Here is a 26700-nt window from a genome sequence, read left to right as displayed (position 1 = left end):
TATAAATACACGATTGAAAACGAGGCATCTTATAAACTCAGCGCTTTTCGTGAGCAACTGCTCCCTTCCTCAGGAGTGCACCTAAAACATGTCTATAAAGTAAAGAGTATATATCATAGCAATAATAAATATCTTTTAGGTCGTCTTATTTTATAGACCTATTTTATGTGCATCCACTCCTGAGGAAGTGAGCAGTTGCTCATGAAACGCATCGAGTTTATAAGATGCATTGTTTTCAATTGTGTATTTACAGTATCTCACAAAAGTGAGTACACCCCTCACATTTTTGTAAATATTTTGTTATACCTTTTCATGTGACAACACACTGCCGGTTCACACTGTTCCGACTTGTCAGGCGACTTGGTCGCCTGACAAGTAGCGGGCCGTGCTGTGCAATAGGAACCGTTCTAATAGGAGCGACTCAAGTCCCTCCGACTTGGAAAAAGGTTCCTGCACCTTTTTTTTTGCAAAGTCGGAGCGACTTGCATTGACTTCCATTATGTGAAGTCATTGCAAGCCGCGACGAAGTCGCGGTGCACGGGCGACGGGATTAGTCGCCCGAAGTCGTGTTGGATCAGTGTGAACCGACTCTTAAGAAATAACACTTTGCTACAATGTAAAGTAGTGAGTGTACAGCTTGTATAGCAGTGTAAATTTGCTGTCCCCTCAAAATAACTCAACACACAGCCATTACTGTCTAAACTGCTGGCAACAAAAGTGAGTTTGCCCCTAAGTTAAAATGTCAAATTGGGCCCAAAGTGTCAATATTTTGTGTGGCCACCAATTATTTTCCAGCACTGCCTTAACCCTCTTGGTCATGGAGTTCACAAATGCTTCACAGGTTGACACTGGCTTCCTCTTCCACTCCTCCATGACGACATCATGGAGCTGGTGGATATTGGAGACCTTGCGCTCCTTCACCTTCCATTTGAGGATGCCCCACAGATGCTCAATAGGGTTTAGGTCTGGAGACACGCTTGACCAGTCCATCACCTTTACCCTCAGCTTCTTTAGCAAGGCAGTGGTCATCTTGGAGGTGTTTGGGGTCGTTCTAATGTTGGAATTCTTCCCTGAGGCCCAGTCTCCGAAGAGGGGGGGATCATGCTCCTCTTCAGTATGTCACAGTACATGTTGGCATTCATGGTTCCCTCAATGAACTGTAGCTCCCCAGTGCTGGCAGCACTCATGCAGCCCAAAACCATGACACTCTCACCACCATGCCTGACTGTAGGCAAGACACACTTGTCTTTGTACTCCTCACCTGGTTGCCGCTACCCATGCTTGACACCATTTGAACCAAATATGTTTATCTTAGTCTCATCAGACCACAGTACATGGTTCCAGTATTCCATGTCCTTAGTCTGCTTGTCTTCAGCAAACTGTTTGCAGGCTTTCTTGTGCATCATCTTTAGAAGAGGCTTCCTTCTGGGACGACAGCCATGCAGACCAATTTAATGCAGTGTGCGGCATATGGTCTGAGCACTGACAGGCTGACCCCCCTACACCTTCAACCTCTGCAGCAATGCTGGCAGCACTCATGTGTATTTCCCAAAGACAACCTCTGGATATGACGCTGAGCACGTGCACTCCACTCCTTTTGGTTGACCATGGTGAGGCCTGTTCTGAGTGGAACCTGTCCTGTTAAACCACTGTATGGTCTTGGTCAACGGGCTGCAGCTCAATTTCAGGGTCTTGGCAATCTTATAGCCTAGGCCATCTTTATAAAGAGCAACAATTCTTTTTTTCAGATCCTCAGAGTTTTTTTGCCATGAGGTGCCATGTTGAACTTCCAGTGACCAGTATGAAATAGTGAGAGCGATAACACCAAATTTTAACACAGCTGCTGCTCATTCAAACCCTGGAAAAACACTAATGAGTCACATGACACAGGGGAGGGAAAAAAGCTAAATGGGCCCAATTTGGACATTTTCACTAAGGGGTGTATTCACTTTTGTTGCCAGCGGTTTAGACATTAAAGTGGAGTTCCACCCTAATTTTATACTTACCTCCATCTTCTCGCTCCGGGTCACCTGAAAAACAAATGGCTAATCGCATTTTTTTTTTTTACTTACCTCGTAGCGAAGAAAATATACTTCCCTTACTTCCTTCTTCCTCCTTCCTCGGCCGCGGCCCGTCGTCACTTCCTGGCTCTGCAATGATTCCTGGGAGCTGAACGTCATCGCTCCCAGGAATCATTGCGCCTGCACCGGCCCCGACATCAGTTCCGGGGCGCGTGCATCATCCCCTTCTAAACAGCTTCTGGGCATGCCCAGAAGCTGTGGAGGGATGACGCGCGCGCACCGGAAGTGACGGCGGGGCCGGCGCAGGGCATCGTGGGACCGAAGAAGGCGGAAGAGGACGCCGAAGAGGATCGCGCTGGCTTCAAGCTGCCCACATCTGAGATGGCAGCGCTGGACAAGACTTTTTCAAGGTAAGTATTTGTCTTAACAGGTAAGTGTAACCCGGGACAGATCAGAGGCTAGCCATTGTGGAATGTACTAGCCCTGACTGTCCCGGGGGTATTTAAAAAAAAAAAAAAAAAATTCCAGGGTGGAACTCCGCTTTAATGGCTGTGTGTTGAGTTATTTTGAGGGGACAGCAAACTTACACTGTTATACAAGCTGTACACTCACTACTTTACATTGTAGCAAAGTGTCATTTCTTCAGTGTTGTCACATGAAAAGATATAAAGTATTTAAAAAAAATGTGAGGGGTGTATTCACTTTTTGTGTGATACCGAAATGTATAAATCGGCCTGGAATTATTGTATCTGCATTGCATGTAATATATTGAAAAGTAGATACAATAGTCATCATGTTTATCAATCATGTTTTGTGTGTTTTTATTTTTAGTGGTACACCTCATTTAAAGTCTCAGGGCAAATTTTAGTTTTTATATTTATGACTATTAGGGATGGAGGTGCATCACTGGTAGCACAGGACCATTTTTTATTTTGAAAAGTAGTGCTTACTTTCTCCATGGTGCAGTGCATTTTGCAGCCCATTGCAATGAACAGGCTATAAACACACACCGCATGGAAACATGCGCTTTCTGGTGTGAACCGGCTGTAAAGGAGACTCACAGTGGTGTGGTTTTAAATCGGTCTTCATTGTAAGATATCACTCCTAGTGCATTGTGCCCACTCGGTTACCTGACTTATAGGGTATATTTAAAAAAAAAAAGAAGAAAATGCAGAGCTATTCATTCTAAGAAACTGCATGTATGTTTGTGCTAATTGGGATGAAATCAATTGTTGTTGGGGTGGTTTTATCTCCAGGTTTAAAAGAGAGAAGTATGAGATTTTGAAAAAACAAAAACTTACATACTCAGCTAGGTGGGTGCATTATCCATTTGATGCTGCAGCTGTCCCTTGTCAACTCTACAACAAGAACTGAGCGATCCAAGATGGCTGATCACTCAGTTCTTGGGTTCGCTCTGCGTACAGGTTGGTAACTCAGACTGTGCTCTGCCCCTCCAGCGCTCACTGGAGAGGGGTTGAAGGGGCTGGTTTAGGCTCTCAGAGGTGCACTGGGAGGCTAAGCCAGCTGCCGGCCCAGGCATCTCGGTGGATCCCAACATTATTGTCAGGATGCCTGCGGAGCCTGGACAGGCTCTGTGACAGTTCCCTCCCACTTTAACATGTTCCAACAATCCATGTTTTCTCGTAATATAAAAAAATTTAACAGAGGGGTATTTGAATGCCAAAGCAGGTGGGCAGACCCTGTAACTCAACCACCGAGATCTCCGTAATAGTCCCCAGCATCCTATCAAAAAACATATATTGGTTTTGGATGGTTGTAAGCCATTAAATCCATCCAAACTGCATCTTGTGCCACTTGAATTTGAAGAGTTGGAGATACCCTAAATTACACAAAATCCTTGCTACAGTAAAGTAAAACTTAAAAGAGAAGTCCAGCTTTTCGGAGCATGTTTGACATTCTACCCATATTTAGAGGGAACATGAAACCAGGTCAGTCTGCAGTCCTCCACCCCCTCACATAATCCGAGGATTTCTTCCTCCTCCTGCCCACTCCTGTCCTTAGTTAAAATCAACTCAGTCCGCACATGCAAAGGAATCTGAAAATAAAAAAACTACAATGGGACTTATCCACTGCAGAGGGACTTGTGTATCTCAATGGATCGATGCAGCGGTGTCCCGTACTTGTAATTAGGGATAGACCGATATGTTTTTTTTTCAGGGCCGATACCAATATGTTGGTCACAACGTATCGGTATTGGCCGATATGGATCGATATTTTGTACATTTTTAAAGTTTTGAAAAATAGAAGACAATTTTTGACTCAAATCTGGTACTGAACATGTTAATTTTTTTTAATGCTTAATGGCTGGCTGGCTGGCACCTTGTGGTGGCTGGCTGGCACCCTGTGGTGGGCGGCTGGCACAGGGCCTGTGGGCAGATGGCTGGTACAGTGCCTGTGGCTGGCTGGAACCCTGTGGTGGGTGGCTGGCATGCTGTGGGTGGCTGGCTGGTACAGGGCCCGTAGCTAGCTGGTACAGGGCCTGTGGGTGGCTGGCTGGTACAGGGCCTGTGGCTGGCCGGTACAGGGCCTGTGGATGTGGGTGGCTGGCACCGTGCTGCTGTGGGTGGGTGTATGGCTGTGATACACTCCTGCGAGACTAGTCCCGACTCCAGACAAGGCTGTCCAAGGCGAGGGAGGTGGCCTAAGAAGGCGGAATGACGTCACAAAAATATCGGCCAGTTCCGGGGCCCGATACCGATATATCGGGGAAAGTGCATATCGGCCCCCGATATATCGGCCTATTCCTACTTGTAATCCATTGATACTTTCTCCAGTCCCTTAACTGAAGGGCTGTATCTTGGTGTGGCTCTGCATTGCTCCCAACGCTTTTCAGGCTGCAATGCTAATATATATATATATATATATATATATATATATATAATATAAAAAAAAAAAATATATATATATATATATATATATATATATATATATATATATATATATATATAATATAGTATGTATGTGTGTACATACATACATACATACATACATTTTTGTTTTTTATATATGTATATATTTTATTTTAATCAGTAAGAGTGCCCTTCTCTCCTCCCCATTTTTTTTTTTTTTGTATGGTCTATGCTTTTAAGTCATCACTTGTACAGTGTGTGCCACAGCCCACGGTGATGAAAGCAGAAGATCTAAGGAGTGAAGCAATATCCTCCGCCAGGCAGGCAACATGTGATTTTAATCTATTCTCTACCTCATATGCCACCATAAAAAGACACATACTGAATTCCTGACAATGTTCAGAATGTCACTGCTACAATACATGAAAAGTGTCTAAGACAAACGTTGTCTCAGCTGAAACGCAACCAACCAGCATTTGAAAATTCGAAGCTTCTTTGGGAAAAAAAAAAAACTGATTGTTTGTTTGCTATGGGCAACAACACCCACTGAGACCAATCTTGTCTCACGCACTTTTTTTCCTAAATCCACCCAAAATGTTCACATTGGAAACTTGGTAAATGTGCGTTGTGTAGTTTCCCAGCACAATACAACATCCCAAATAATAAAGCAGAATTGTGGAAGTGGTTTGTGTGCAGACATTTTGCATCTGAGGTAATGCATAACATTATTTTTTTTATAACTTTCCTTTCTATGGTTACTCTCATTTCTATTTTAATTCTTAAACCCAAGTTATTATTTCTTTATTTTACACATAGGAGGGGCAACAATCTGAGAAATGCCGCCTGTTCCCAAGGAATGTTCCAGCTGTGCTTAAAGTCTAAGGCCAAAATTTTATTTACTTTTTTTCATTTTGGATAGAGTAAAGGAGGCTTTCCCCTCGCTTTCAGTTCCATCTTTCACTTTTAGTGACATTGGTGATCAGGACAAATGGAGAGGGTGGTTGTCACCAATGAGGGACACCACAGAACACACAAGATCTATTGATCTATCTCCATAACATAAGCGGGAGGTGTTCTGTTGTCCAGCAGCAAGAATGCATGTAGGGCTGACTAATCTGCTTGCAATTTCAGTGCAGCAGAGGCGGCATTGTCCAGGCACAATGGGAAGTTACGATCACACTGGATTTTTTTGTGAAGTCAACAGGTATTTTTCTGTACTCACAGCGGCTTTAACCAGGCAAAACATGGAAAATGTGCATGTATTGCAGAAATGTAGTGATTGTGGTTTTCTTTTTTTGCCCAGACATGCTCATTAATTGAGAGTTTATCCAGAGGCAGAAACATCTGGAGCCATGGTCTCCAAACTGTGACCTGGGGGCCAGATGCGGCTCTTTGTTTGCTTTTATCTGGCCCAAAGGGGCACTCTCTCATCCATTAAAACTAAAGATGCGCCACAATTCCTCCCAATAATACCAAAGATGCGGCACAATTTCGCCCTGTGATACCAAAGATGCAGCACAATTCCTCCCAATGATACCAAAGATGCGCCACAATTCCTCCCAATGATACCAAAGATGTGCCACAATTCCTCCCAATGATACCAAAGATGCGCCACAATTCCTCCCAATGATACCAAAGATGCGCCACAATTCCTCCCAATGATACCAAAGATGCGCCACAATTCCTCCCAATGATACCATAGATGCGCCACAATTCCTCCCAATGATACCAAAGATGCGCCACAATTCTGCCCAGTGATACCAAAGATGGGGCAAAATTCCTCCCAATGACATCAAAGATGGGGCACAATTCCTCCCAATGAAATCAAAGATGGGGCACAATTCCTACCAATGACACCAATAATGTGGCACAGTTCTCTTACTGACATTAAAAATGGGGCATTGTTTACTCCCACTGATGCTGAGACATTTTCCACTCCCAGTGACTACAGTCTGCCCCCCATCTAAGGTATGAAGGACGAAGAAAGTTTGGAGACCTCTGATCTGGAGATACCTTAGGGTTGAGATTGGCTTCTCTAGGCACTTGTCCAGGAGTACCATGTAGAAAATATAGCCCTGGAAGCATTTTTTGAATACGGTTACCCACAAATGATCTATAACTGAACTTCTTGCCTTCTTACAGGTGACGCTCGGTAGCAAGGCTGCTTTGGCTGAACTGTGTACCGGAGATGTGGTTGTTGCCATTGACGGAGAGAATACAGATGGAATGACTCATTTAGAAGCACAGAACAAAATCAAAGCCTGTGAAGATGATCTGGCTCTCACCATTAACAGGTAATATTCTCTGAGACGATAGATGACAACATACAGGTAATGTTCTCTGAGAAGATGGATGACAACATATAAACAGTTTGCATTTTCTCTAAGTGCTTCAGCCACAGCTCATGTAAAAACATGAATGTCTATGCATTCCTGCGGTCTCCTCCCCTCCTTGTGTTTAAGTGGGAGCGTGAGCTGTCATTAGACGTCTGTATTCAGAGGCACGGAACCAGAGAAGTACAGAGGTCTGTGTAAGGGCAAAAAACCTAGGGGGAACATCTGTATAGTTTGTCTGTGTCATCAATCCAGTTAGTAATAGGCAAATGGCTAGATCTCTTTTGTTCTTTTTATATTTATTTCCTATGACTGAGTGAACACGGATTTATACAATTCAAATTCATTGCAGTTTGCTTTACAAAACCTATCCGAAGCAGAAAACTTTACCCGTGTACATGAGCCGCCATATCTCTGATCTATCTCCTTTGTGACCCAAGACCCAAGTGCTTGATGAAACTTTACAGATGTTGAAGAGTGATAACCGTTGTATATTGGTTAGTTTATACAAAAGAAATGGTGTGTATTTTTAGTAAGCACATAAATCACAAATTATACATTGAAACAAGGTTTTTAAAACCGTATGTATCAATTCAAAACCTGCTTACAGTTTCTTTGTGTGTATGTATATATGCCTAATGCGATGTGTAGTTCCGTAACAGCTGTAGGGCCGAGGTGTGTGTGTGTGTGTGTGTGTGTGTGTGTGTGTGTGTATATATAAAAACGTACATATTTAAATCATTTTTTTTTCTCTATCGTTCATCGACCGACTCAGCTCCATATCATCTTTAGACCATTGGGTTACGCTCCTCCCATCAGGAATAGGACACTAGGCAGGAAAAAGTTTTACCACGCCTATGGGGGCTGTCCCTTCAGGCATAACCCCACACACTCTGCTACAGCATCTAGTTTAGAAATAGGACCTAGTTCTCTGCTGGGACTTCGGGAAATTAGGGAAATTTGGTATTTTGTGATTATTACTTTTTTTTTATTTTTCACTATTTCGAGTTCCTGGAGAAATACAAGCAATAGCCGGCTATGGTTTTAGACTGGATATTCTAGATCAGGGATCCTCAAACTTCGGCCCTACAGCTGTTACGGAACTACACATCCCATTAGGCATTGTAAAACTCTGGCATTCACAGACAGGACTAGGCATGATGGGAATTGTAGTTCCTGAACAACTGGAGGGCCATAGTTTGAAGACCCCATTCTAGATCCTTATGGTCTGCCAGCCTGGTCAGCGAGCGTGAGCAGGTTATAGTCCAGAACTAGGCCTTGCCACGACAGAGCACTGATGGTTTACGACGAGCCTGGACAAGTCTCACTGGGAAACGATCAACCTGGATTGCCCTGAGCAATGTACCCCCTGGCTGGCAGCACCCCCACCCCAGATGGGAGGTGGACTGTTCGGAGTACCGTGGTACGGTGAGTAATACTGCCCCCCCCCAATCCTCTGGCGGTCTCGGGGTGGACGTGGGCCCCCTTCCTGGAATAGTCGGACTCTTGGTGCTCCCTCGGTTCCCCTGGCCTCTGGGGTGTTAGGCCTATCCCCTCCAAGTATTTTCACCTACCCACGGCAGGTCCTACCTCCGGGGGGGTGGAAATATTGCGGCGCGGCAGTGTTTTTCTGCAGGGATGGCCTTGTCCTGGTGGGGTCCCTTCCTAGGGATCCTCTGATGCCTCTTGTCAGGGAACCCCTCTGGGGGTTTGGAAGACCGCATGGCACGTCATGGGGGCCGCCATTTTGCTGTAGATTCATGCTTTCTTTTTTCCCATTGAAATGCATGGGCAGACATTTTTTCTTAGTTCCCCATAGGAATACATGGGGCAGCCATTTTCTTATAGTCTACAATGCTGGACAGGCGAACGGCATGTAACACAAAAATCTAGCTATTACAGGCTATGCTTGTCATTTCCTGTGGCAGATCGTTTTACTTTGTTTCATAAGAACGTGCTGGCATTCACCTAAGCGGTTTGGTAACGTTTCTCGGTCCCCTGTAGGTTTTTCTCACCCACATTGCTATCAGATTGTTTAGGATTGGGACTAGGTATACCCCTAATTTAGCAGTGGGATCACGATTTAGTGACTTTTAAATTTTGACACTGCATTATTTTCATCTCAGTGTAAAATGGAGTCCCAGGGTACTATTTCACCTACAGACCCCCTAGGAATGGCTGCAGAACCTTGTGGGTTGCAGCCCCTGTCTGCAATTACAGCAATCTTGGAAAGCCTGGTGTCAAAGGTATATTTTATATGTAAAAGTATTGCTAGTCGGAAACGCCCTCTGCCTCCGCCTCCCTCGGTAGTTTCCTCAGATTCTGACGCAGATGTGGCCACCGCAGACGCACCCCACCCTGAGGGAGTCGGTGTTTTCGCATTCATGGTGAAGAGGACCTGTTCTCGTCCGCTGCCGCCGCGCGGGAACGCACATTTAGTTTCAGTGTGGGAAACTTTAAAATTGGCAGATGAATCTACAACGTCGGGATCGCAGATGTCTTTTGGTTCCTGAAAATCGGGCAAGGGGTTTCCTTGTCCAGAGCTTTTTGACGCTATTGTCAATGAACAATGGCGGCGCATCAAGCACATGCTAGTGGTGCCTAAGCGCTTTAAACACTGTTATCCTTTTGCAGATGTAGTTTCCACTAGGTGGACCGTGCCACCAAAGGTGGATAACCTGGTTTCCAGACTGAATAAGTCTACTGTGGTTCTGGTGGAAGAATCCCAGACCTCCGCGGACCCTGTGGATAGAAGTGTGGAGTCTCTGTCCCGCCATCTACACGTGCATATTAAAACCAATATTTGTGAATGTTATGGTGTCACAGACGGTGACTGAATGGGTGAAGTTACTAAAGGGTAACTTGGAAGCTGAGCAGCTCAGTCAGCGGAGCTGGAACTAATAGATCAGATGGCTCAAGCCCTGGTGTTCATGTGTAATGCGTCCCTGGATGCGGCTCCCCTAGTGGCCAGAGTGTCGGCAGTGGGAATTGCGATTAGACGCATAGTGTGGTTGAAAAGCTGCGGACCAGGCTTCCAAAAAGGCTTTGACAGATCTTCCCTTTATGGGGGAGAGGTTGTTTGGGTCCTCTCTGGACGAGTTGATCAAAAGCCTTATGGGGGGTGGGGGGGGGAGAAAGGGAGTACTCCTCTTCCTCAGTCCTCTAAGGGCAAGGCACCACGTCATAGACGGGGGCCTTCCTTCACTGCTCATAAGCGGCTTTTTCATACTTCCGGGTCACAAAAAAAAAAAAAAAAAAAAAAAAAAAAAAAAAAAAGGGAAGCCGTCTTCTGGGAGTTCAAGAAGCCATGGTCTGGTAAATCAAAGACCGGCAGTCCAGATCTGCAGACAAATCCATGTCTGCATGAAGGGGTACCCTCTCCCACTTCTGGGTCCCGTATTTGCTTCTTTCCGGGACCTTTGGACTTCCTTGATTCAGGACAAATGGATTCACAAACTGATCTGATCAGGGTACAAGATAGAATTTCGTTGGACAGATTCTTCCCATCCAATCTGCACCTATCTCCAGACAGAGTTCACATTCCATGTTCTGGGAATATTTCATATGCACTTATGTGGGTAAATACCAGTGCCAGAAAGCATCAGCATTTACCCTTGTGTGGCTGGCTGTATGCACCACCTGTGGCTCCCTGGCACTGGAACAACGTTGAGATTTGTGCCTATGAATGTCCGTGTGCATGAGCCCTAATGGCTATAATTTTTTTTTTTTTTTATTGTATTATTTGTGATCGCAGTTTTTTTTTTTTTCTTACTCTGAAAAATGACATAAAAAGTGCTAAGAATGATTTTAGTAAGATGCCTGTTGATTTTGCATGAAATGACACGTTTCTATTAAAGGATGATATGCAGATGAATGCATGGTCTGCCTCCATTCATAGAGCGTTCCTTATTCATGGAAACTATAGTACAGCTTATATGAATGGAGGAGGGGGAAGAAAGGGGAAGCATAGTTGACACTCTTAAAGACTGCCTGTGACAGGCCCCCTTGGCTCTAACTCCCGTAGCACTGAAAAATTACCGCTGCAGGGTATGTGAGGGGACAGAGGACAGAAAATTTTCACTATGACAGCTGGAGCATGTACTTGCCATCCCCTGTGCTGAAAACAAAAGTTTTACCTAACCTTAGACTTTAAGCAATCCTTGAAGCTCCTACTCGCACTTAAGTGTACCATAGGGGATTTTGAGAGGTTTTTTTTTTTTTTTTGTGCACGTTTTAAAGCAGAAGTGCCATACAGGAACTTCTTTGCGTTCTTTGGCGTGCTAAAAAAATGTGGTAATGTGGGGTAATGTGCTTTTTGTGTATTATTTTTTTGGAAGGGTCCCGTTGAAGTTAATGGGACCTAACTCTGCTTCAAAAGCAGCTCATGCACCTTGTTGAGCTTAAGGTGTTAGGATACAGGCGTCTAACACTCCAATATGAACAGGGACGATTCTAAAAGCATGTGATTTTGATTGTAAAGTGTTTCCGAACTTTGAGCTCCAAAATGCTCACCTGTGAATGGGAGTTTGAAGTGGTTCTATAGGTTAAAAAATGTTCCAGTGGAAGTAGCGCCCTCTCCCCTTATACTTACCTGAGTCCTATCTGGATGCTGCGTTGTGTCCGCCTGCGGCAGCATTGGTCCCTCTCATTCTCTCCTCGCAGGAGCCATTGGTTCAGCTTCTAAATAAAGGCAGAACATTTTTCATCTTGATGTATTTTCTGCATTAGGGTAAAAAATGTTCCAGTGGAAGTATTACCACCTCCCCTTACGCTTACCTGAGAGTCTTTTTTTTTTCCAAAGAGTCTTATCTCGATGCAGCGCTGTAGCTGCCTGCAGCAGCACTGGTCTCTTTCTCTCCTCTCAGGAGCTATTGGCTCCTGCTGCTGTCAATCAAATCCTGAGAGCTAGGGTCAGGCTGAGTTAGGCTTAGAAGCAAGTCTGCAGGTGCGCCTCCAAAGGAAGCGGGTTCCTATGGTGGTGCATGGAGATGAGGTGAATCCTGGAGTGCTGGTGGGGAACCCTAGAAGAGGTTTGGGGCCCCACTGTGCAATGCGGTGCATGCACAGAGAAGGTAATTTTAGAACATGTTTTTAAAATTTAAAAAAAAAAAAGCAAGTCTTTACAAATGCTTTAAGAGTAGCTATGTTTATCAGAAACATAAATGGCTCCTTTATCTGCTGGTAGATTTTATGGGGAAATAATCTGTTATAAGAGGCCTGTCAAGTTAAGATGTTTTACAAGCAGAAGTAGTGAACAGGACGTGGAAGTAACTGCTCACTATTTGTATTTAGTTGCTAGGTCAGTCATTGTGTAAAACAGTGGGAAGATTAGCTTTATCAGCATGAAGATTTAAGTCATTGTGAAGTAATTGGTATATTATTTCTCTTTTATCTGTCACTTATTAAACCGTAACTAAGTGTTGCCAGTAAAAGCAGGTTAGGTGAAATTTTTTTTTCTTGCCCTGACTTTACAGTGTATTTACATTTTTACAGTCAAATTTGAGAAACACCCAGTATGCTTATGTGTTTCCATTTACACAGCATACCTAAAAAATGCTGCGTCATCCATTCACAGATCTATTCACAGGAATCTGTGAATAGAACACCACAATTGCCATCTGCCACCATGGCAGGCAAACCCATAAATATCAATGGAGCATAAAATGGTAGTCCATTGACTCCATCCTCCAGCGCCATAACCTGGAGGTGGAATATGGCTTTAAAGTGGATGTACAGACAAAACTTTTTGTTTTAATTTTGAACAGCATAAGAAAGCGTTAAAACTCTCTTGCCAGTTTTTTGTTTCCTACATCCCATGGGGCTATTTACCATTATTTCCTGAGGCAGACACACCACACGACTGCAAAGTATGGAGAATTTTTTGGGAAGTTTGCCAGCAGAACAGTGGTCTGTCTCAGTAAAGGCCCGTACACACGATACGAAAATCGGAAGTAAAATTTCGTCCGATGAACGATCTGCTGATTTTCGGATTGTTAGTATAGTGCTTTCGACAGCCGATTTACAAATTTTCAGACGACAAAATTTGGATGTGCAGGCTATAAAATTGTTATCGTACGCGAACACAACGCGCGATTTTCGTTTAATTAGTACAGTTTTCGTCCAAAAAATTTTGTAAGAGCAAGACCTAGGCATGCTCAGAAACGAAATAACTCATACAAAACAAGTCCACACATGACATCACTTCTGAAGTTGAATTCTGTCGTACGAGAATTTTCGTATGAAAGCAACCTCTTCACTTTCCATATGAGATTAGCCTGCAACAAAAATCGGACGAAAGATCGTTTGATAATCTGATCGTGTGTACGAGGCTTAACAGTGGCCCCCAGGCCAACTAGGGAATTTAAATCCACCTTGTGGGGACACAGGCAGCAATAAAAGCTAGGGTTGTAACCCTTCCCTACAGTAATCAAAAATTACAGTTTCTTTTTCAGAAATCTATTAAAAAAATCACAGTAAGGCCTCATACATACTGACATCTGAAGGCTGCAAAGTCCTTTAGCGTAAACTCCCTGGCGCTTTCCTATACTTAAGGAGCTGCAGCTTAATAGTTATAATGCACAGTACTGTTGTTAATGCCGATGGCTTCTGCATCAGCATTTACATGCACTTCCGTATTACCCTAAACACAAAAGTGGCGCGTTCAGGGAAATGTACCATACACGCATGTGTGGAAAATTTCCGATGCAGAACCCATTCGCTTTTACAGGAGTATGGCCGTGTCTAGCCATTCAGTTGTATGGGCAGCTGTACCTGGTACCTGCGGCTGTCTGTTCACAGAAAAGTACTGAGGAATTTACACTAAAGAACATTGCCTCCTCTATACATCCGCATTCATGAGCCTAAGGCTGGCCATAAGCTGTTCGAATCCCAGCCGGTTCCTGCTGAAGATTCGAACCCGGCCGGTTCCTGCTGACGATTCGAACTGTTAATAGCCAGGCTGAATGTTCCAAGTTGATCCATCAGCTTACAACCAGCCTGCCGCATTCTCATAGATTATACCTTCGGCTGCTATAGCTGCTAGTAATGATCACTGTCTCCCGGCAGTGGGGGCAGGCGGGGGAAGCCGTCCCCGCCAGGAGTGATTCCCCTGTCGGCGCTTTCTGTGTTGATGGGGGAATCGTGCAAATTTCCCATGGTTGCAGGAAAGAAATTCACATTGTGTGTGGCCAGCCTAATGGCCTGTAACAGTAGAAACCCTGGGGCCCTGACTGGATTAATTACTCTCTATAGAGTTAAAAAAAATAAAATCACTGTTTTGACCATAATATTCCTGAAGTCATATACTTTGAATTTTCTGCAGTATTCGTGTCATATGATTAATGGCAAAAATACGACGAGCACACCACTTTGTCCTTAGGCTGTGCCACTTGTATGTACCATACTATTGGAGCACCCAGCTGTATCAGACCACATGAATGGAGCCAACTCAGTTTTCAGTTTTTGTAGATGTCTGCTTTTGCCTGTTTCTATGGTTACATACACTTCATAAACAGTTTCTATTATCCTGTAAATCTCCACTGTGTAGTGTTTGTTCTGGGTTTGTCACCGATTTTGGTGAAGCAATAGAACTTTTATTTACGAGTGTAATAAAGGTGTACGCCTGAACGGGACAGAAAAAACTGGATTATTGACGGCGCAATCAGAAGGCCTTTGCTTTACTGCAAACAAATGGTTTTCTCAGGAGAACATTTAATTAATCCATTGCATTTAACAATATACTGAAAAAAGTCATGCTGCTTCAATGCAGGCAAAATCCAGTGCAAGGTTGTTTTATTAAACGACATTGAAAAGCGCATTTCTAGGTTGATTGGTTGTCAGCTAAATAATAAGTAATCAAACCTAATATTGGGTGTGTCATGTTTACATGGAGAACCTAAATCTCTATACCAGGGTCTTTCATTTAGAGTTCCTCCATAGGTTGCTAGGAGTTCCTTGAGCAATTTCTGCCTCTCAGATAAGTTCCCACTGACACCATTGATCTTTTTAGCTATTTCTAAGGGGTAATTCTTCCTAATGACCATAAATAAAAGGAGCATTCTTCCCCTAACCATCACACAAATGTTTTATGAGTTGTAGATATAAAGTTTCGGTAGGGGTTCCCTGAGACCTGAAAGTTATTTCAAGGGTTCCTCTGTGCTGAAAAGGTTGAGAAAAGCTGCTCTATGAAATAATAAATGCCCGTCCATTCGTTCTTAAAATTGCTCTGACTCATTTTACATAGTTTGCGCTCTTGTGGTTTGCTACAGGCTTTCACAGCATCCTAAAAAACGTTCTGCAATTCCACCCTAGACTATGGCTTTCTTCTTCCTGTCTCCCTGACTGGCATAATCATGTTGATCGGGGCATCAAGGCTCTTTGGGAGGTGGGGGTCATACCATGTGTTTGCAGGTTTCCCACCTCCCCTTTGCACTGCAAATAATGAAGTTGCGACTGATCAGTCTGTTTTTTTATTGTATTGCATGATGGTTAAGAATGTGCCTGTACTTTTTACCAACACGGTTTGTGGACATGCAGTCCTAAACTTGCAGGGAATCTATGCTTGACTAATAAACGTAGGCCCAAAGTATAACGACATATAATATGAAACCTTGCCCATTCCCCCCCCTCCCAAAAGATAATAAAGGGACATATTAAGTTGGACAACGAGCAAGGCTACAGCTTCGCTGAATTTCCAACAAAAGAACATAATTACATTTTCCAACCATATAACCAGTGCCAGTCAGTTATACCGTGAGCACATCTGAATGGTAACCTTGTCTTTGCCATGAGTAAAAAATAGGCACTAGACCACATCTGTCAAACACCAGGCCCGTGGGCAAAATTCAGCCTGCCAGGCTTTATGTGGCCAGCGCACCTAGTTTTGCATCCAGAACTTGGAAGAACTCCCCTCTGCTCCCGCTCCCTGCTGTTACTTGTAAAACACAGAAACCTTCAGTGTTTACAAGGGACAGCTTTACTTGCAGCGGTTCCCAGGCCTGGCACACACAGCAGGGACAGATCTCCAGAATCTGAGCGCAAGAATGATCTCCCTGCAAGGCGAGTCAGAGCTGCCTACACAGGGAAGTACTAGAGCCAAATACACAGGGAGGTAATAGAGCCAGACCAGGTAGGAGAGAGATGCGAGGAAGCTTTAGGATAGGAAGGGTTGGAGTTGCACACTGTGCATAGTGCACTTATAAACCCTGGGTTCTGTACACAGAAAACCCCCTGCACCCTGTAAGTAGCGCACTCCTGAACCACCGTGCACTTTGTACATAGCGCACTACTGAACCCTGCACCCTGTACGTAGCGCACTACTGAACCCTGCACGTAGCACATCCCTGATATAACCAGCCCTTTGAGGGCGACCATACTGCTGATGCAGCCAGCAATGAAATTGAGTTTGACACCCCCTGTGCTAGACTAATCAAAGAAACTCACTTGAGGACATAGACCATTGAAAAAACTTTCATTGCTGGCAAGATCAGACCGTCAATAAAACTGTGACAACGATACTTGGAATGGGCAGAAGCGTGGGCAACTCTTTTGTAGGACTGAAAGTCTTCAGGTTAGTGAACTTTGTCAGTGAAGTGTTGGCTGACGTTCAGGCCACACTTCATCACTTCTTCATGTCACCTCTATTACAAATAAGCCGCTTAAAGTGGAACTAAACCCTCCTCTCATTTACAGCCACGGAAGATGCCATCTTAGCCTCTGATCTGCAGTTATCATGGAGCTGTACACTTGAACAGTTATGACACCAGCCATTTGATAGCTTGACAGTTTGTTTGAGAGCACGAGCCCTTCTGAAAGTTATCATTCATTGCATGCCTTGAATGTAATAGGTTTGGGAAACTGGTAAATCGATGGGTTTAACTGTGTTGCCAGGTAAAGAACGCACAATCAGGACATGGTTCACCCAGTCAAAATTCCCTTTTGGTTGAAGCTCAAGGGGCCTATGTTGCTGTTACCCGTGGCCCTTCATCTATGAAAGCAACACATGTCCACTTCAAAATTCCCAATGCACATCTCTACCAGGGAGACAATTCTCTGTGTAATTTATGTGAGCTATGGGCACTCTTCTATATTTGATTTGGATGTGTCTATGCATAGCATGGAATTTGTTCCCCATTACTAGTTGGATAGATATGTTAATAGATATATACAGTATATTTTTTTTCATTGCCGGAAATAAAAGCCATTTTTTTTTTTCTTTTTCTCACGGGGTCTTGGGAAGTGTCTGTTTATCACTTGGCAAAAGATGGACATTTTGGATATAAATAATTACTGATACTATTTTGTTCCACATTCCGAAGCATCCTGTCATTTGTCATGTCAGTATGTTCTCAGTATTTCACAATTTTTCACCGAATAGCAGTCTTCTGTTTGGAAAATATTTTGTGATATCCATGTCTAAAAGGGACCCACTAATGTGACCAAAAGGAACCAGAAACGCGAGATGAATAGATCTATGAGTAATATGCGAGCTCTCCAGATAACTCCCGTTGACTAATCTCAGGGGAAATATTTGTCTGCAATGTTGAATAATTGTGGTCTGGTGCTATTGTGCTGGAGGTGTTTGCTTGTGTCTCCTCCTCCCACCTCTATAGACTTACTCATGAATGGGTTATTTGTAGGCTAACAATGAGGATTCCATGGCTGCTTGCAGAGAGAAGAGGGTGCAAGACATGAAAAGCCGGCCATAGACGGTGCGATTTTCGCTTTATTTTTTCCCTATCAACACTGACTCCTGAGGAGCTATTGTGTTCTCCCTGGGGGGGGGGGGGGGGGGGCACACAGTGATTATTGCTAGTGACCATAGCAGCTGGCAACAAGCTCATGAAAAATCTGACATGCTGCTTGTACCCAAGTTGATTGATCGCTCAACGTGGGTACAATCAGCCTGCCCATACGTGGTTTGAATCTCAGCCGAGATTTGAACCGTCTATGGCCGACTTAACACTGAGAAATCTAAAGAAATTCTACTTTTAGTTTAAGCAGAGAATCTCTTTAATATTTGTGCAATCTCGTATAATCAAGACCCTGATCTAAAGTTAGCAGTTCCCCAAAAAGGCCATTCTGTGCCCGGTCACAGATGTGACATGTTTGTCAGGTCTCCATATTTAGTAAACCTTGAGAATCACTAGGGATTTTTTTTTTTTTTTTTTTTTATAGTTTGTACCCCTACCCTTTTAGTCACTTAGACACTGCAGAGTCATCCGTGTAAAGAACATGGTGTAATGGAAATAATGTATCATTTAGCTATTTTTGTTCAATAAAATATACTTGAAGTCGTCAAATGGTAGTGGACATAGGAAAATGTGTATTACTGTACATGGGTCAAATGTTCAAATATACAATTCAGTGGATATTATGGAAATGGGTACTTATGCCTCGTTTCCACTGAGCGGATCGGTTCGGGTCGGTTTGGTACGGTACGCTAATTTGAGTGTTTCCATTATGAAAGCGGCCCATACAACCGAACCAAACCGCACCATTCCTGGTCCTGCTTCAGATGTAGGGCCATAGGAAATGGTACGGTACAGTTAGGGCGGAGCTACTGGCGTCACACGATAGAGTCCACTGATTGGTGGACAGGAAACCATCAATGCTCACATCAAATGAAAGAGCAAAACAAACACCTCATTTGGTGTAAACCCCGCATGGTCCCTGGTGGCCCGACTTGCAGTGGAAACGCTCACCTGAATAGACCGGACCATTCTAACCCTTCCAAACTGTACCGAACTGAACCGTTCCGCTCAGTGGAAACGAGGCATTAGTAGTAACCACTTCAATACAGGGCACTTTCACCCTCTTCCTGCCCAGGCCAATTTTCAGCTTTTAGCGCTGTTGCATTTTGAATGACAATTGCGCCGGTCATGCAACACTGTACCTACACCAAATTTATGTCATTTTTTTCCCCCACAAATAGAGCTTTCTTTTGGTGGTATTTGATCACCGCAAGGTTTTTTTCTTTTTTGCTAAACAAAAAGGGCTCTTTCACACGGGCGTTCCGTATGTCCGTTTTTCATCCCATCCGTTTGCGGATGAAAAACGGACATAATGTATCTCTATGTAAATACGGATGTCATCGGATGATCATCCTCTGACATCCGTTTTTTGTCAGTTCAGTTTTTTTGAAGGAAGAGAACCCTATTTTTTCTTCCTTTCAAAAAACGGAACGGAAGCAAAAACGGATGTCAGTGATGTCATCCGCTGATATCCGTATTTACATAGACATGCATTATGTCAGTTTTTCATCCGCAAACGGATGGGATGAAAAACGGACATACGGACCGGATGACACAAGTGTCATCCGTGTCCGTTACAAAAAAAAAAAAAGGACCTGATCGGGCAAAAAAAAAAGGAACGCCCGTGTGAAAGAGCCCATAGAGTCTGAAAAGTTTGAAAAGAAAAAAAAAAAGTTTTTTTGTTTTGTTATAAAATTTTGTAAATACGTTTTTTTTCTTTCCTGCACTGATGAGACCGCACTGGCAGGCACTGATGAGGAGGCACTGATGAGACCCTAATATTCAGCACTGATAGGCGGCACTGATATACAGCATTGATGGGCACTGATAGGCGGCCTTGGTAGCTGACACTGATAGGCAGCACTGATAGATGGCAATGATGGGCACTGGTGGGTGGCACTGATAGATGGAAATGATGGGCAGCACTGATGAAGAGGGCACTGATTGGCATCCCTGGTGGCCATGGGCGGGCATCCCTGGTGGCCATGGGTGGGCAATCTCTGGTGGCTCTAATGGCATCCCCCAAGGGTCTGCACTGGTAATCAATGCTCTTATTACCAGCACAGACACCCACCCCCGTCAGGAGAGCCGCCGATCGGCTTTCCTCTTCCGGCTAGAACTGAGAAAAGCCCATCAACAGCACTTCCTATTTACTATGGGACCAGCTATGATTGGACACAGCTGATCACATGGTAAAGAGCCTACCTCATAGGCTCTTTACCGGGATCGAAGATACACACCGCACCACCGATCTCGCTATGCGAGCCCCATCCTGCTGGCCGTCATGACACCCAGCTGGGGTGGGACAACCACTTTGCGGCCATCATTTTACTATATGATGGGTGGGAAGTGGTTAAAGCTGAACTCGGATGGTGATTTGTATTGCATACATGCATTGGTCTAGCTTGGACCAATATAATTATGCATACCGTATTTCATACACGAGGGACCGCTAGGGAAGCTTGCAGTCACTGAATTGAAGCCCAGAAGATCACGGAGATTGCCAACTACTACAGTGGCTGTCAGATACCCCAGTGGTTCCTCTGGTATAAATTATGCATTTTATACATTGGGCCAAGCTAGACCAATGTAAGTATGCAATACAGATGTTACCTGGAATTCAGCTTTCAATATTTTTGATAAATTGCTTACTTAAAAGTAATAGCCAGTTAGTTGATACCAAAATCTGCTCCCATATCACAACTGTGATTGATTTCTATAGAAAACATACAATCTATAAACTGAATAGTGTACAAAATGTGTTAACAAAACCAACAACAAAAGCAGTATGTCATTATCATAGCAAAGCTGGATTCATAGCAGGGCACTTTTTATAATCCACTTGTATCCTAAGACATAGTGCCGGGTCACACTTGTGCAATGCAGGAAGGCTGCGAATTCGCAGCCTGTTCCCGCATCACAAACGCACATCTGGCAGTTCACACTGCCATATGCGATACGCTGGGGGCGTCAATGAAATGTTAATGACACCCCCAGTTTGATCGCACTACGATCTGACAGTTCGCACTGGATCGGATCGCACAAGTGTGAACAACTGTGCGATCCGATCCTGATGCGGCTGAAAAAATGCCTCATGTGCGAGGCTGAATTCGCACTGCACATCCGATCGCATGTAATGGAAGGAGCAGTGCGCTCCGATATTACATGCGATCGCCGCACACGCGGAAGTGTGAACCGGCACTTAGACGCAAAACCTAGTATATGCCACAATGCCTGGTCTCCTGAATAATTGATACATTTAATATGCCCCGGGGAGTTCTCTTTCACCATGCTTCCTATAGCTAGACAAGTTTTGAGAAAGTCAAAGGATGCTTTCTAGGCACAACATCTAGTGTAAGCTGTTAAATGTGATAGGGAAACCATAATTACACGGGAAGCCATTTGCCAAAGAAAATGTTGATGTTTTACTGGGTGATGTGTGTACTAGATTTCAAGTAGTCTTCCTAAGGAAGTTACCAAATACTAGAATGAGGGATGAGGATTTAAACCATGTAGAGTCAGAATATACCTCCTAATTTGCCAGGTCTGAACATCATGGGAATGGTAAATTGCAGAGTAACATGCAGGGGCGGACTGACAACTCATGGGGCCCCCGGGCAATAAGAGATCATGGGCCCCCTGTGTCCCTGCCCACACTCAAGCCACACCCACACAAACCCCGCCTACATCTTGCACTGCCCACATTACATTTGTTCGTCACAGAATTTCTCTACACTATGTTCAAATAAATGTTTATTATAGAAAAAAAGAAAAATAAACTTACATTAAAAAAGTGCAACAATGGTACATTTCCAAAAATAAGGTTTTCATGAATTAACACAATATAACAGGTGTAACAAATGTGTTCTTAGCTGAACAGTTTAATAAAAAAAGATACAAAAAAAATAAAAAGCGCTGACCAGCATGTTACAAAATTATGGCCCTAGAATTGCTCTCACTCCGACGTTCCTGACGATACCATACATATGTGCCGCCATTATTGTTTTCATGCGCGTGCTCGTCCTACATAACACCCTACCTGAATGTTCTTTACAGTCTTTTTTAACAATTTTTATTTATTTTATATAATTTCCACTGACCACCAATGTAAGGGGGCCATTCCTCCCATCGACCACCATTGTAAGGAATATTCTTACCACTGACCACCAATGTAAGGAGCATTCTTCTCACTGACCACCAATGTAAGGGGCATTCTTCCCACTGACCACCAATGTAGGGGACATTCTTACCACTGACCACCAATGTAAGGGACATTCTTACCACTGACCACCAATGTAAGGGACATTCTTCCCACTGACCCTCAATGGAAGGAACATTCTTTCCACTGACCACCAATGTAAGGAGCATTCTTCCCACTGACCACCAATATAAGGAACATTCTTCCTACTGTCCACCAATGTAAGGAGCATTCTTCCCGCTGACCACCAATGTAAGGGCCATTCTTCCCACTGACCACCAATCTAAGGGCCATTCTTCCCACTGACCACCAATGTAAGGAGCATTCTTCTCACTGACCACCAATATAAGGAGCATTCCTCTCACTGACCACCAATATAAGGAACATTCTTCCTACTGTCCACCAATGTAAGGAGCATTCTTCCCGCTGACCACCAATGTAAGGAGCATTCTTCCCACTGACCACCAATGTAAGGAGCATTCTTCCCACTGACCACCAATGTAAGGAGCATTCTTCTCACTGACCACCAATATAAGGAGCATTCCTCTCACTGACCACCAATATAAGGAACATTCTTCCTACTGTCCACCAATGTAAGGAGCATTCTTCCCGCTGACCACCAATGTAAGGGCCATTCTTCCCACTGACCACCAATCTAAGAGCCATTCTTCCCACTGACCACCAATGTAAGGAGCATTCTTCTCACTGACCACCAATATAAGGAGCATTCCTCTCACTGACCACCAATATAAGGAACATTCTTCCTACTGTCCACCAATGTAAGGAGCATTCTTCCCGCTGACCACCAATGTAAGGAGCATTCTTCCCACTGACCACCAATGTAAGGAGCATTCTTCCCACTGACCACCAATGTAAGGAGCATTCTTCTCACTGACCACCAATATAAGGAGCATTCCTCTCACTGACCACCAATATAAGGAACATTCTTCCTACTGTCCACCAATGTAAGGAGCATTCTTCCCGCTGACCACCAATGTAAGGGCCATTCTTCCCACTGACCACCAATCTAAGGGCCATTCTTCCCACTGACCACCAATGTAAGGAGCATTCTTCCCACTGACCTCCAATGTAAGGGACATTCTTTCCACTGTGGCCATGAGTGGCACTGGGCAAGAAGGAACACTCATTCAGCCTGGCTGGTAATTATAGACACACACTAAACTGTGTGATCAGGCCAGCCTTCAGACATTTTGAGGGCCCTTACACAGCTTTAGGCCTGCCCCCTGGGCCTGACCGCCGACTTTCCCTAGGGCCTGCCCACTTGCCATTCCCCTAAATTCACCCACTGGCCAGAGGTATACACAACATTTGCAGTTTGGGGGCAGTAAAACCCCATATTTGATCCCTATTTTAACTCCCCCACCACACCCTCTTTAACTTCAGTGGCCAGGAGTGTACATATGTTGCAGTCGCAGCAGGGATTATACACACTGTCACACAGGTGTAGCGCCTGCCAAGTGTGACCTAATCAAGTGAATGGGGCCACTCTGCAAAGGCCCTGCAACTGTGTGCAATGCATGCAGTTTCTGCATGCTAGCGTTGGATCCAAAGAGGTAAAGCAGTTGGTGTGGAGGTGATAAAACTCCTCCTCACCACCTCCTTTACCCTCTCTTTCACTGTACTGCACAAGGTTGCAGAGCGCTTGCAGAGCAGCCCCACTCACTATAATGGGTCACACTTTGCAGGTGCTACACCTGTTAAGTGTGACAGGGCGAATAATTCCTGCTGTGGCATGTGTACACCCCTGGCCACTGCAGTTAAAGGGGGGTGCGGTTGGGGGTGGTAAAAACAGGGCTCAACTATGGGGTTTTACCGACTCCAATCTGCAAATGTAATCAAGTCCTTACTGTGTGAGATGGAGGGTGAGAGAGAGAGAGAAAGAAAGAAAAAGGGATGGAGGAAGAGAAAAATAAAAAAAGAATGGAGAGAGAGAACGAGAAAAAAAAAGGGATGAAGGAAGAGGGATGGAGGGAGATACAAAGAAAGAGGGATGGAGGGCAAGAGAAAAAAAAGAGATGAAGAAAGAGGGATGGAGGGAGAGAACAATATAGGCATTAGGCACAGCTCTTGAATCTAGTGTTAGGATTTTATGTTGTGCAATTTGAAGAAGAGAGAGAGAGAGAGAGAAAGAGGGAAGGAGAGAGAGAGAGAGAAGGAGGGGGTAGAAAGAAAGAGGGAAGGAGAGAAAGAGGGGTGGAAAGAAAGGGGGAGGGGGGAGAGAGAGAGAGGAGGGGTGGAAAGAAAGAGGGAAGGAGAGAGAGAGAAGGGGGGGGTGGAAAGAAAGAGGGAACGAGAGAGAGAGAGAAGGAGGGGTGGAAAGAAAGAGGGACAGGGGAGAGAGAGAGAGAGAGAAGGAGGGGGTGGAAAGAAAGAGGGAAGGAGAGAGAGGGGGGTGGAAATAAAGAGGGACGTGGGAGAGAGAAAAGGAGGGGGTGGAAAGAAAGAGGGAAGGAGAGAGAGAAGGAGGGGTGGAAAGAAAGAGGGAAGGAGAGAGAGAGAAGGAGGGGTGGAAAGAAAGAGGGAACGAGAGAGAGAGAAGGAGGGGTGGAAAGAAAGAGGGACAGGGGAGAGAGAGAGAGAGAGAGAGAAAGAGGGGGTGGAAAGAAAGAGGGAAGGATAGAGAGAGAGAGTGGGTGGAAAGAAAGAGGGACAGGGGAGAGAGAAAAGGAGGGGGTGGAAAGAAAGGGGGAAGGAGAGAGAGAAGGAGGGGTGGAAAGAAAGAGGGAAGGAGAGAGAGAGAAGGAGGGGTGGAAAGAAAGAGGGAAGGAGAGAGAGAGAGAGAAGGAGGGGTGGAAAGAAAGAGAGAAAGAGGGAAGGAGAGAAAAAAAAAGGGAATGAGAGAAAGAAAGAGGGAAGGAGAGAGAGAGAGAGAGAGGGGGGGTGGAAAGAAAGAGGGAAGGAGAGAGAGAAAGAAGGAGGGGTGGAAAGAATGAGAGAAAGAGGGAAGGAGAGAAAGAGAGAGAAGGAGGGCTGGGAAGAAAGAGGGAAGGAGAGAGAGAGAGAGAGAGAGAGAGGGGGGGGGTGGAAAGAAAGAGGGAAGGAGAGAGAGAGAGGGGGGTGGAAAGAAAGAAGGAAGGAGAGAGAGAGAGAGAGAGAGGGGGGGTGGGAAGGAAGGAGGGAGGGGGAGAGATAGATCTAGTGGCTCATCTACAAATCTCTGCAATTAATACATTGGCACAATTGTGGAAATGCAAGCATATCAAATTGTGAAGGTCACATTAAAAATGAAACATTACAAAAATAATTCAACATACTGTACTGTATATGGTTCACTGAAAATACACTTCTTGCCCTCTAGGTAAAAAACAAAGTGTCTGTTAGAAAGCAAAGTAGTTTTTGGGAAAAAAAAAAGCAAAGTAGTTGAAGAACTTTTGTCACATTGTTGTATATGAATATTTTAGAAATATAGAAATCTTATTCTAGCCATACACAGTGTAGTTTTTTGTGAACACTGAACAGTGCCATCTCTGACATTTGCTGTGGGGATGGGGAATGATAAGGCTGTGCACGTGTGATAGAACAGTCATAGTAAGTAGATGTAAACATGTCCCTTCTTATCTCAGAGGGAAGATGTTTGTCTTTAGATAAAATACAATCGTTTTGCTACATGCATTTTGGAACACAGCCACATTTACCTTAGAGAGACGTATAAGCAAGATATAGAATGACAGATTATATCACCTCATGCAGCAGTTTGCCTCGGTCCTGCTCTGAGGTCTCCTGATGGCAGTCAGGCAGTTTCTCTCGGCCGCACAGTGAAGAGGAAGGGAGGGAGGTGGGTGGAGCCACACATTCCATATTAGGCACAGAGCAGAACGAGGAAGATCCTCCTCGCTCTGCATTCTGGGTCCTCTCCTCGCACGTCACTGGTTGCTAGATGCTAGGCGGCTGGCCAGCCTAGCAACCAGTCTAGCACACACTAAAGTTGCTACTGCAGCGTCCTGAGGGATCAGATGGGGAAAATTGCTACCCTGCGTGGGGCCCCCTGGACAACTTCCCAGCATGCCCATGCAGAAAGACAGCTCTGCCGGGCCCCCCCTGACCGCGGGCCCTCGGGCAGTGACCGAAATGCCCGAATGGTCAGTCCGCCCCTGGTAACATGAGCACATGGGTTTATGAAAGCAATGCAAGATGGGCTGAAGCGATATGGTGGCCTGATCTAGGTTCTTCAAGCCCAGCTCTAGGAATAGGAAAACCTTTCCCCCAGCACCGTAAGGGTTTAAATGCTTGGTATGTCTAGGAGGTACAGTAACGGGCATTATTATTACATTACATCCCTCCTCTGGCACTCTCCTCTTCTACTTGAAGCTCCATTCTGTGGTCCATCCCTCGGTGTCATAACACGGTGTGTACCATGCAGGACTATTAACTTTGTTTAATATTCAAGAGGAAGGAGTTTGTCCACGGCCATGAGCGGCCTACAGAAGAGGCTGCAGGGGACCAGTAATACCGCTGGAGGGATCCTGCTGGGGTGCCAAATGTATTTCTCCTTTGGCACCCCTAGAC

The 26700-nt window shown here is 44.6% G+C and overlaps 1 protein-coding gene across 2 annotated transcripts in view; it reads left to right on the top strand.

Annotated features, from left to right (window-relative positions):
* Nucleotides 1–26700, top strand: part of LOC309564621 (PDZ and LIM domain protein 1-like) — a 92930-nt gene that overhangs the window by 24229 nt on the left and 42001 nt on the right. For both annotated transcript variants that reach the window (XM_082269279.1, XM_082269278.1), the window contains exon 2: nucleotides 7034–7185. In XM_082269279.1, coding sequence (XP_082125405.1) covers nucleotides 7034–7185 — 152 coding nt within the window. The remainder of the gene's footprint in view (nucleotides 1–7033; nucleotides 7186–26700) is intronic.

The sequence above is a fragment of the Pelophylax lessonae genome (assembly GCF_965119305.1).
Source record: "Pelophylax lessonae genome assembly, chromosome: 9".
NCBI classification, from domain to species: Eukaryota; Metazoa; Chordata; class Amphibia; order Anura; family Ranidae; genus Pelophylax; species Pelophylax lessonae.
Note: the sequence above shows the minus strand (reverse complement) of the source record. Positions and strands in the feature narration are given on the sequence as shown.